Genomic DNA, 13167 nt, shown 5'->3' with positions numbered 1-13167 from the left:
AACAAAGTCATTACATATTTTAGGAACATTGCTCATCTCTGGTTATGTTTTGTAATGACAGGTGGATAATAACATGGTCATGACATGGATAATGACATGGTCATGACAGGTGGATAATAACATGGTCATGACAGGTGGATAATGACATGGTAATGACAGGTGGATAATAATATGGTAATTACAGGTGGATAATGACATTGTAATGACAGGTGGATAATAACATGGTAATGACAGGTGGATAATGACCTGGTAATAACAGGTGGATAGTGACATGGTAATGACAGGTGGGTAATAACATGATAATGACCATGGTCATGACAGGTGGATAATAACATGGTAATGTCAATGTGGATAATGATATGGTAATGACTGGTTGCTAATGACATGATAATGACAAGTGGATAATAACATGGTAATGACAGGTGGATAATTACTTGAGAATGACAAATAAACCTGGCCTAATAATTGTAATGACTGGTAATGACTGGTTGATAATGACATGATAATGACAAGTGGATATTTTAAACATTGTAATCTCTGGTTAATGACATGTAATGACAGGTGGATAATAATGTCAAGATAATGACATGGTAATGACAGGTGGATAGTGACATGGTAATGTCAAGTGGATAATGACATGGTAATGCCAGGTGGATAATGACATGGTAATGACAAGTGGATAATAACATGGTAATGACAGGTGGATAATGACATGATAATGACAAGTGGATAATAACATGGTAATGACAGGTGGATAATGACATGGTCATGACAGGTGGATAATGACATGATAATGACAAGTGTATATTGACCTGGTAATGACAGGTGGATAGTGACATGGTAATGACAGGTGGGTAATAACATGATAATGACATGGTAATGACAGGTGGATAACGACATTGTAATGTCAAGGTGGATAATGACATGGTAATGCCAGGTGGATAATGACATGGTAATGACAGGTGGATAATGACATGGTCATGACAGGTGGATAATGACATGGTCATGACAGGTGGATAATTACTTCTGAGATATACAAATAAACCTGGCCTACTAATTGTAAAACTGTACTGTGATTACACTGCCTGCACCAAAGTCATTACATATTTTAGGAACATTGCTCATCTCTGGTTATGTTTTCACTGACAGCTTGGTGCTAATTAAACAGTACATTTAATTGTATTCATCTTTATTTATCCAGGAAGTCCCATTGAGGTCAGAAGATCTATTTTACAAGGGAGACCATAAGGCTAATTTATTAACGAAGTCTATTTGTTTGAACACTTTTGGAGGTAATTTTCTGTTTCATAGGTTGTATTCACTACGATCCAAACGGAACGAAACATGAATTTGTCCAATTGAAACTCTCATTTTCATTGTAAAACTTTTTCCGGTTGAAGTAAACTGTTTCCTTCACAAAACGTGTTGGACTAATGATTATACTCCTGGTGTATCGACTAAGTAGGCGAGGCTATCCGGTCCATTCCAGACATAAAAAAAGCCCCCAAACAGAAAGCAAATGTGATGGGCATCAGTAAAAGTTTAGTCACTTCAGGCCACTGATGAGGAGGGCTAGTATCTCCTCCTCTTATTCTTCCTCTAACACATTTTACACAGTCTGCATTTCACATTTCACTATATTTTGGAACAACATAAGCGCGTGCACTGATACAGTTTCCGACTTTTCCCGATCCCCCATGCTGGGTTTCCCAATATTGGCCAGTTCGGTTCGTGTTATGAGAAATCCTTTTTTTTTTGCATAGCCTTAAGGCACCGCATGATTTCCAGCAGCCAGAGAGAGAGACAATCGTGTGAACTGCTCCCACTTGAAGATGGCGGTTGTGATGCTGTCTGGGACCGGAGCACAGTGCTGGATCTGCATAGGACGCTAACTTGATGGATATAAAGACAATGTTGAGTTTTTATTTTCTCTGTCTTCTGGACTGGACTCTTTTGGGATTGTGTTATTAGGGCATACGCACACTTTCAACACCGGCTGAAAGTGGACTGGTCTTTTCGGGGACGGGGAGAGCCAGACGGATAGCCATAGCTTGCTAGCTAACACATTGATGGTAGTCCAGGCTGGGAGGAAAGTGGATGAAAATGTCGGATACCAAGGTAAAAGTTGCAGTCAGAGTCCGACCCATGAACCGGAGAGGTAAGTTACCGTAACTGAAAAAGAACCCGAATTCAGCAAACATTGCAGTTGTATTTAATACGTGCTAACTCGTGTTTAGTACCCCTTCTTTAGCCTTTTATCCCAAATAGATTTGTTTTTGCTGCAGATAGAAAGTTAGCAACCACATCTTCTAGCCAAATGACAGGCTGCTTATATGTGTCACGTTAGCTAGCTACCTCTAATCTTAAATAAGGGCAAATAAATCCAACTTGCCAAGTGTCAGTCAGATGTAGTTTAAGTAGGTACATGATTAGGCTAACTAGCTAGCTACTTTGATTAGAAATGTATGGAAACTTTCTCAACAAGACAGAGACACATTTGCTCTGAACTCTGCAGAAACGGAACTGCATACAAAATGTGTGGTGGATATGGAGGAGAACCAAACTGTTCTGCATCCACCGCCTTCCAACAATAAAGGAGAAAACAGCAGGTAAAAACACATTTACACTTATTCAACATTCTGATCTGTCTTTATTATATATTGTTTGTGCCTGTGGCCCATTTGAAGAACGTCGTCTTTTATTTTGGTGTGACATGATTATTTAGGGAGCGTCTCAAGCTCTGTCCCTCGAGGCACCAACTTTTCCAAGCTAACTTGATGGATATAAAGACAAGTTTTTATTTTCTCAGTCTTCTGGACTGGACTCTTCTGTGATTGTGTAATTAGGGCATACGCACACTTTCAACACCGGCTGAAACTGGACTGAAAGTGGACTTTTGTTGAGTTTTCCCGGGAAGTTTTTCAAGCTTTAAAACAGTGAAAACGAAGTTCATCTTCCCTGTGTAATTTAAAATAAAATCTGTTTTTTTCTCCCCGGGATGAAAGTGACTGAGTGGCTGAATAATGCACGCTCACTAACCACCTCGCTCCGCGGCAGGGTTATTACTATAAGGGATCCATGGGACGTCCCTATCCTAACCCAGGGTAAACTCGGTCCTCGGGACCCAAGGGGTGCACGTTTTTTTTTTTTTTGCCCTACCACTACACAGCCGTTTCAAATAACAAGTGTTGATAATTTGAATTTATTGTGGAGTGTTTCGGGCAAATACCAAAACGTGCACCCCTTGGGCTCCCGGGGACCGAGTTTGGGAAACACTGCCTGAACAATCGTTACCGTAACCCTAAACATACCCCTTACCTTAACCCTAAACATACCCTTTACCTAACCCTTACCTTAACCGTTTTACATTTCAACTTCAATGTGGTGACCTCAGAGTTGGGACGTCTCAAGCACCCCGTTTAGACTTGCTCTCGATACTGTCTCTTTAAGAAAGTTTTCTGCAGCGTTGCCCCGCTATAACGCCCTAATAACATCCGATAGACCCGAAGCCTGCTGTTGTAGCTACACTGTAGCTGATTGAAGTATTTATATTCTGTTGTGATCTCCTAAAAATCAAGCAAATCAACTAAGATCATTCTATGTTAGATTGTCCAGATGTTTTGAATGTCCTGTGGAAGCCCCTGCTTCTTTCTTTGAGAATGACTGGGACCCGATCAAAACCTTTACCTCAACAAAGTAACCAACAGCGAACCAACTGCTGGAACTGTGACAAAATTCCAAAGCAACAGACTGTATAAATAGATGCATGAGCTAGAGGCCATCAGTGGCTGAATTACAGCCCGACCTGTTTACTGTACTTGTGCTTTTCCTCATCATTTTTTAAAACGATTGTTATGTAAATCATCTATTGAATAATTGTCTACGGGACCTGGAAACATAAATTAGCCTAATTCACTCAATTTGAATAAAATAATATATCATATTGTGTCCAAGAAAACAGAATTTGTGCTCTCAGTCAGAACCCAAAAGCATAATAACTACTCATTCTAGAGCTAAACAATTCCATATCAGCTGACCAGCCTTGGCATGACTCTGTCTCTTCACCATTACTTTTCATGTGAGTTTCACATTTGGTGTTAAAGTTGCTGTGGTTTAGGGTTGGACAACTAGTTTAACATGCCATAGTAATTATCCTCCACTTGCTATTGGCTGAGAGGGAGGAAGCATCTTGAATTTTATGATTCGTAAATATTCAAGTTAACAGCTAACCTTGATTATTTTTTTTTTTTGAAGGAGTCACACACTTTTTGTATTTTTTTATGTGTATTGAACTAGAGAGAGAGAGAGAGAGAGAGAGAGAGAGAGAGAGAGAGAGATGATACAATCCCATAGTCACAGCTCTACATGGGATCCAGGACAGTCTGTCTGATACAAACCCATAGTCACAGCTCTACATGGGATCCAGGACAGTGGCTATATATATATAGTCACAGCTCTACATGGGATCCAGGACAGTGGCTATATATATATAGTCACAGCTCTACATGGGATCCAGGACAGTGGCTATATATATATAGTCACAGCTCTACATGGGATCCAGGACAGTGGCTATATATATATAGTCACAGCTCTACATGGGATCCAGGACAGTGGCTATATATATATAGTCACAGCTCTACATGGGATCCAGGACAGTGGCTATATATATATAGTCACAGCTCTACATGGGATCCAGGACAGTGGCTATATATATACAGTCACAGCTCTACATGGGATCCAGGACAGTGGCTATATATATATAGTCACAGCTCTACATGGGATCCAGGACAGTGGCTATATATATATAGTCACAGCTCTACATGGGATCCAGGACAGTGGCTATATATATATAGTCACAGCTCTACATGGGATCCAGGACAGTGGCTATATATATATAGTCACAGCTCTACATGGGATCCAGGACAGTGGCTATATATATACAGTCACAGCTCTACATGGGATCCAGGACAGTGGCTATATATATATAGTCACAGCTCTACATGGGATCCAGGACAGTGGCTATATATATATAGTCACAGCTCTACATGGGATCCAGGACAGTGGCTATATATATATAGTCACAGCTCTACATGGGATCCAGGACAGTGGCTATATATATATAGTCACAGCTCTACATGGGATCCAGGACAGTGGCTAATATATATAGTCACAGCTCTACATGGGATCCAGGACAGTGGCTATATATATATAGTCACAGCTCTACATGGGATCCAGGACAGTGGCTAACCCGCTCTACCACCCCAAGCCACTATCCTGGATTATTTCCCCAAAGTGTAATCTCAGTAGGCCGGCCTACTGCAGACCTAGTGTCTATTGGAGTCACATTACGACAGTGTGGTTAAAACATTGATCGTCTGACAGTACATGGAGTGAGAAGGACCATGACTAAAGGAAGTCCCTCACACCATATCAAAGCACTGGCCTATTGTACAGAAGCTCGTAGCAACAGTAGCACAGAGTATCATAGTCTCCTCAGTAAGACGACTGCCTCATACCCAGAGTCACATGCTGCTCACAGACAGAAGCTTCATTTCCTAGTTATATGAGGTCAGACAAATACAGAAGAACACAGGCCCTATAGTCAAAACTAGTTCACTATAACACCATACTGCACCACCCATGTAAACTAGTTCACTATAACACCATGCTGCACCACCCATGTAAACTAGTTCACTATAACACCATGCTGCACCACCCAGGTAAACTAGTACACTATAACACCATGCTGCACCACCCAGGTAAACCAGTACACTATAACACCATACTGCACCACCCAGGTAAACTAGTACACTATAACACCATGCTGCACCACCCAGGTAAACTTGTCGTAAGACTATAACACCGTGTTTGTTACCACCCATTAGTAAAACAAATAACGTAAACTATACATGAAATAACGAATAAATACAAAACAACAAAACACCGTGAAACCTATTACAGCCTATCTGGTGAAACTAACACAGAGACAGGTACAATCACCCACGAAATACAAAGCGAAACCCAGGCTACCTAAATACGGTTCCCAATCAGAGACAACGAGAATCACCTGACTCTGATTAAGAACCGCCTGGCAGCCAAACCTATTTAACACACACCCCTAATCAGCTACAATCCCAATAACTAAAAACCCCACTAAATACAACAAACAATAAACCCATGTCACACCCTGGCCTGACCAACTAATTAACTAAAACACAAAATACTAAGACCAAGGCGTGACACACCCAGGTAAACTAGTACACTATAACACCGAGCTGCACCACCCAGGTAAACTAGTACACTATAACACCATGCTGCACCACCCAGGTAAACCAGTACACTATAGCACCATGCTGCACCACCCAGGTAAACTAGTACACTATAACACCGAGCTGCACCACCCAGGTAAACCAGTACACTATAACACCATACTGCACCACCCAGGTAAACTAGTTCACTATAACACCATACTGCACCACCCAGGTAAACTAGTACACTATAACACCATGCTGTACCACCCAGTTAAACTAGTACACTATAGCACCATGCTGCACCACCCAGGTAAACTAGTACACTATAGCACCATGCTGCACCACCCAGGTAAACTAGTACAGTATAACACCGAGCTGCACCACCCAGGTAAACTAGTACAGTATAACACCGAGCTGCACCACCCAGGTAAACTAGTACACTATAGCACCATGCTGCACCACCCAGGTAAACTAGTACACTATAGCACCATGCTGCACCACCCAGGTAAACTAGTACACTATAGCACCATGCTGCACCACCCAGGTAAACTAGTACAGTATAACACCGAGCTGCACCACCCAGGTAAACCAGTACACTATAACACCATACTGCACCACCCAGGTAAACTAGTACACTATAACACCATGCTGCACCACCCAGGTAAACTAGTACACTATAACACCATGCTGCACCACCCAGGTAAACCAGTACACTATAACACCATACTGCACCACCCAGGTAAACTAGTACACTATAACACCATGCTGCACCACCCAGGTAAACTAGTACACTATAACACCATGCTGCACCACCCAGGTAAACTAGTACACTATAACACCATGCTGCACCACCCAGGTAAACTAGTACACTATAACACCATGCTGCACCACCCTGTAACGATTCTTCGTTTGTCGAAAGAGATCGGACCGAAATACAGCGTGTTTGTTACTCATGTTTATTAGTGAAAACAAATAACGAAACTATACATGAAATAACGAATAAATACAAAACAACAAAACGGAATCCTATTACATATCTGGTGAAACTAACACAGAGACAGGTACAATCACCCACGAAATACAAAGCGAAACCCAGGCTATAAATACGGTTCCCAATCAGAGACAACGAGAATCACCTGACTCTGATTAAGAACCGCCTCAGGCAGCCAAACCTATTTAACACACACCCCTAATCAGCTACAATCCCAATAACTAAAAAAACCCACTAAATACAACAAACAATAAACCCATGTCATCCTGACCAACTAATTAACTAAAACACAAAATACTAAGACCATCGTGACACACCCAGGTAAACTAGTACACTATAGCACCATACTGCACCACCCAGGTAAACTAGTACACTATAACACCATACTGCACCACCCAGGTAAACTAGTTCACTATAACACCGAGCTGCACCACCCAGGTAAACTAGTTCACTATAACACCATGCTGCACCACCCAGGTAAACTAGTTCACTATAACACCATGCTGCACCACCCAGGTAAACTAGTTCACTATAACACCATGCTGCACCACCCAGGTAAACTAGTACACTATAACACCGAGCTGCACCACCCAGGTAAACTAGTACACTATAACACCATGCTGCACCACCCAGGTAAACTATTCACTATAACACCATGCTGCACCACCCAGCTAAACTAGTACATATAGCACCATGCTACCACCCAGGTAAACTAGTACACTATAACACCGAGCTGCACCACCCAGGTAAACCAGTACACTATAACACCATACTGCACCACCCAGGTAAACTATACACTATAACACCATACTGCACCACCCAGGTAAACTAGTTCACTATAACACCATGCTGCACCACCCAGGTAAACTAGTACACTATAACACCATACTGCACCACCCAGGTAAACTAGTACACTATAACACCATGCTGCACCACCCAGGTAAACTAGTTCACTATAACACCATGCTGCACCACCCAGGTAAACCAGTACACTGTAACACCGAGCTGCACCACCCAGGTAAACCAGTACACTGTAACACCATGCTGCACCACCCAGGTAAACCAGTACACTATAACACCGAGCTGCACCACCCAGGTAAACCAGTAAACAGACAGGTAAGCATCCTCTCGTGTTTCATATGCTGGGAGTGAGTGTACAACCCAGGCTGCACCCCAAATTGCACACTATTCCCTATATGGTGCATTACTTTTCACAAAAAATAGTGCACTATATATGGAACAACGTTCCATTTGGGATGCTCCCTGGGTCTCTCTGTCTCTCTATGAAGCTTACTCAACAGTCGTCCAGGAAACAGGAGAACGAGGGGAAGTGGATCAGCAGAAAGTAAGAACCTCTGTTTTTAAAGGCCCGGTGTGGCCGGTGTCTGAGGTGCCGAAGACCAGAGCTTGAGCCAATCAGCCCTCGATTCACCTTTGTGTGTATTTTTAGTAGATGCACTTCCACGTTTCACCACAACGTGCCGTTATAAAGGGAAACCAGATAATATGGCCCAGACAGACATAAACAGCCCTCCGCCTAAACACACATCAGACTGGAGTGAAATATGCATCTGGCTCTCACGTTTGTGTCCCTATGTTTTGTTGCTTAGTTCGGTTGGTTGATTATATCCCTCATCATATCTCACTACATTGTTCCATGAAAGATATCTATCATACTGTATCGAACCAATCTATCATACTGTATCTATCATACTGTATCTATCATACTGTATCTTTCATACTGTATCTATCATACTGTATCTATCATACTGTATCTATCATACTGTATCTATCATACTGTATCTATCATACTGTATCTATCCTATCTATCATACTGTATCTATCATACTGTATCTATCCTATCTATCATACTGTATCTATCATACTGTATCTATCCTATCTATCATACTGTATCTATCATACTGTATCTATCCTATCTATCATACTGTATCTATCATACTGTATCTATCCTATCTATCATACTGTATCTATCATACTGTATCTATCATACTGTATCTATCCTATCTATCATACTGTATCTATCATACTGTATCTATCCTATCTATCATACTGTATCTATCATACTGTATCTATCATACTGTATCTATCATACTGTATCTATCATACTGTATCTATCATACTGTATCTATCCTATCTATCATACTGTATCTATCATACTGTATCTATCCTATCTATCATACTGTATCTATCATACTGTATCTATCCTATCTATCATACTGTATCTATCATACTGTATCTATCCTATCTATCATACTGTATCTATCATACTGTATCTATCCTATCTATCATACTGTATCTATCATACTGTATCTATCCTATCTATCATACTGTATCTCTATCATATCTGTATCTATCATACTGTATCTATCATACTGTATCTATCATACTGTATCTATCATACTGTATCTATCATACTGTATCTATCCTATCTATCATACTGTATCTATCATACTGTATCTATCCTATCTATCATACTGTATCTATCATACTGTATCTATCCTATCATCATACTGTATCTATCATACTGTATCTATCCTATCTATCATACTGTATCTATCATACTGTATCTATCCTATCTATCATACTGTATCTATCATACTGTATCTATCCTATCTATCATACTGTATCTATCATACTGTATCTATCCTATCTATCATACTGTATCTATCATACTGTATCTATCATACTGTATCTATCATACTGTATCTATCATACTGTATCTATCCTATCTATCATACTGTATCTATCATACTGTATCTATCCTATCTATTATACTGTATCTATCATACTGTATCTATCCTATCTATCATACTGTATCTATCATACTGTATCTATCATACTGTATCTATCCTATCTATCATACTGTATCTATCATACTGTATCTATCATACTGTATCTATCATACTGTATCTATCATACTGTATCTATCATACTGTATCTATCATACTGTATCTATCATACTGTATCTATCCTATCTATCATACTGTATCTATCATACTGTATCTATCATACTGTATCTATCATACTGTATCTATCATACTGTATCTATCATACTGTATCTATCATACTGTATCTATCATACTGTATCTATCCTATCTATCATACTGTATCTATCATACTGTATCTTTCATACTGTATCTATCATACTGTATCTATCCTATCTATCATACTGTATCTATCATACTGTATCTTTCATACTGTATCTATCATACTGTATATATCATACTGTATCTATCATACTGTATCTATCATACTGTATCTATCCTATCTATCATACTGTATCTATCATACTGTATCTATCATACTGTATCTATCATACTGTATCTATCATACTGTATCTATCATACTGTATCTATCATACTGTATCTATCCTATCTATCATACTGTATCTATCATACTGTATCTATCATACTGTATCTATCCTATCTATTATACTGTATCTATCATACTGTATCTATCCTATCTATCATACTGTATCTATCATACTGTATCTATCATACTGTATCATACTGTATCTATCATACTGTATCTATCATACTGTATCTATCATACTGTATCTATCCTATCTATCATACTGTATCTATCATACTGTATCTATCATACTGTATCGAACCTATTTATCATACTGTATCTATCATACTGTATCTATCCTATCTATCATACTGTATCTATCATACTGTATCTATCATACGGTATCTATCCTATCTATTATACTGTATCGAACCTATCTATCACACTGAATCTATCTAATTTAATTGTTCCATGAAAGCTAGCAGCTTATGGTCCATGTTGCTGTGCTTGGTTTGGTTCACTCTACCTCGACCTCTTGAGTGAACTGCTGCTGTCATCTATATCTGTGTCCCAAATTACACCCTGTTTCCTATGGGGGCTCTGGTCAAAAGTAGTGCTCTATGTAGGGAATAGGGTGCCACTTGGGACATAGCCTCTGTCACCCCAGATTAAACTAGTGACCTGATTAACCAGAGATGCAAATGAAATAATCTCTCAAAGATGAAAGATTATTTACGCTGTCCCCTTGCTCTTTGTCCCTCGAACGAATCAATTGTCTTAATGCTGCTATGATTTGTAGATGTGCCCAGGATGCAGTGTGCATGTCTTTCTCATTGTGATTGAACATGAAGGGAAGCTGTCTTCAGGGTGAACTATGTAGACCAGAGAGAAAAGGTCTACCCTAACCAACACTAGCTGGAAAGGTCACATCCCAAATGGCACCCTATTCCCTATGTAGTGCACTACTTTAGACCAGGACCCGTAGGGATTGTTCATTTAGCCTACATACTGCATGGATAGGAAACAGACTTTTACATCATCAAAATGGGACGCAATAAATCATAGCAGACACTAAATAAACATACAAAGGCAGAGAGGCTAACAGGGAAAAGAGCCGTCATCTAGCAGGGAAACCCCTGTCTAGTAAGTAGGGCTTGAAGACACGTCCTCTAGCAGGGAAACCCCTGTCTAGTAAGTAGGGCTTGAAGACACGTCCTCTAGCAGGGAAACCCCTGTCTAGTAAGTAGGGCTTGAAGACACGTTCTCTAGCAGGGAAACCCCTGTCTAGTAAGTAGGGCTTGAAGACACGTCCTCTAGCAGGGAAACCCCTGTCTAGTAAGTAGGGCTTGAAGACACGTCCTCTAGCAGGGAAACCCCTGTCTAGTAAGTAGGGCTTGAAGACACGTCCTCTAGCAGGGAAACCCCTGTCTAGTAAGTAGGGCTTGAAGACACGTCCTCTAGCAGGGAAACCCCTGTCTAGTAAGTAGGGCTTGAAGACACGTCCTCTAGCAGGGAAACCCCTGTCTAGTAAGTAGGGCTTGAAGACACGTCCTCTAGCAGGGAAACCCCTGTCTAGTAAGTAGGGCTTGAAGACACGTCCTCTAGCAGGGAAACCCCTGTCTAGTAAGTAGGGCTTGAAGACACGTTCTCTAGCAGGGAAACCCCTGTCTAGTAAGTAGGGCTTGAAGACACGTTCTCTAGCAGGGAAACCCCTGTCTAGTAAGTAGGGCTTGAAGACACGTCCTCTAGCAGGGAAACCCCTGTCTAGTAAGTAGGGCTTGAAGACACGTCCTCTAGCAGGGAAACCCCTGTCTAGTAAGTAGGGCTTGAAGACACGTCCTCTAGCAGGGAAACCCCTGTCTAGTAAGTAGGGCTTGAAGACACGTCCTCTAGCAGGGAAACCCCTGTCTAGTAAGTAGGGCTTGAAGACACGTCCTCTAGCAGGGAAACCCCTGTCTAGTAAGTAGGGCTTGAAGACACGTCCTCTAGCAGGGAAACCCCTGTCTAGTAAGTAGGGCTTGAAGACACGTCCTCTAGCAGGGAAACCCCTGTCTAGTAAGTAGGGCTTGAAGACACGTCCTCTAGCAGTGAAACCCCTGTCTAGTAAGTAGGGCTTGAAGACACGTCATCTAGCAGGGAAACCCTGTCTAGTAAGTAGGGCTTGAAGACACCTCATCTAGCAGGGAAACCCCTGTCTAGTAAGTAGGGCTTGAAGACACCTCATCTAGCAGGGAAACCCCTGTCTAGTAAGTAGGGCTTGAAGACACGTCATCTAGCAGGGAAACCCCTGTCTAGTAAGTAGGGCTTGAAGACACGTCCTCTAGCAGTGAAACCCCTGTCTAGTAAGTAGGGCTTGAAGACACGTCCTCTAGCAGGGAAACCCCTGTCTAGTAAGTAGGGCTTGAAGACACGTCATCTAGCAGGGAAACCCCTGTCTAGTAAGTAGGGCTTGAAGACACGTCCTCTAGCAGTGAAACCCCTGTCTAGTAAGTAGGGCTTGAAGACACGTCCTCTAGCAGGGAAACCCCTGTCTAGTAAGTAGGGCTTGAAGACACGTCCTCTAGCAGGGAAACCCCTGTCTAGTAAGTAGGGCTTGAAGACACGTCATCTAGC

The 13167-nt window shown here is 41.2% G+C and overlaps 1 protein-coding gene across 1 annotated transcript in view; it reads left to right on the top strand.

Moving 5' to 3' along the window:
• The first annotated feature begins 1555 nt into the window (after positions 1-1555).
• The window catches only part of LOC135521358 (kinesin-like protein KIF13A), a 68606-nt gene continuing 56994 nt past the window's right edge, over positions 1556-13167 (top strand). The window contains exons 1-2 of the mRNA XM_064947269.1: positions 1556-2158; positions 2516-2609. Of these exons, the coding sequence (XP_064803341.1) occupies positions 2098-2158; positions 2516-2609 (155 nt within the window). The 5' untranslated portion in view covers positions 1556-2097. The remainder of the gene's footprint in view (positions 2159-2515; positions 2610-13167) is intronic.

This window comes from Oncorhynchus masou, chromosome 29 (assembly GCF_036934945.1).
Source record: "Oncorhynchus masou masou isolate Uvic2021 chromosome 29, UVic_Omas_1.1, whole genome shotgun sequence".
NCBI lineage: Eukaryota > Metazoa > Chordata > Actinopteri > Salmoniformes > Salmonidae > Oncorhynchus > Oncorhynchus masou.
The sequence above is the reverse complement of the archived record's forward strand: the minus strand, read 5'-3'. Positions and strand labels throughout refer to the sequence as shown.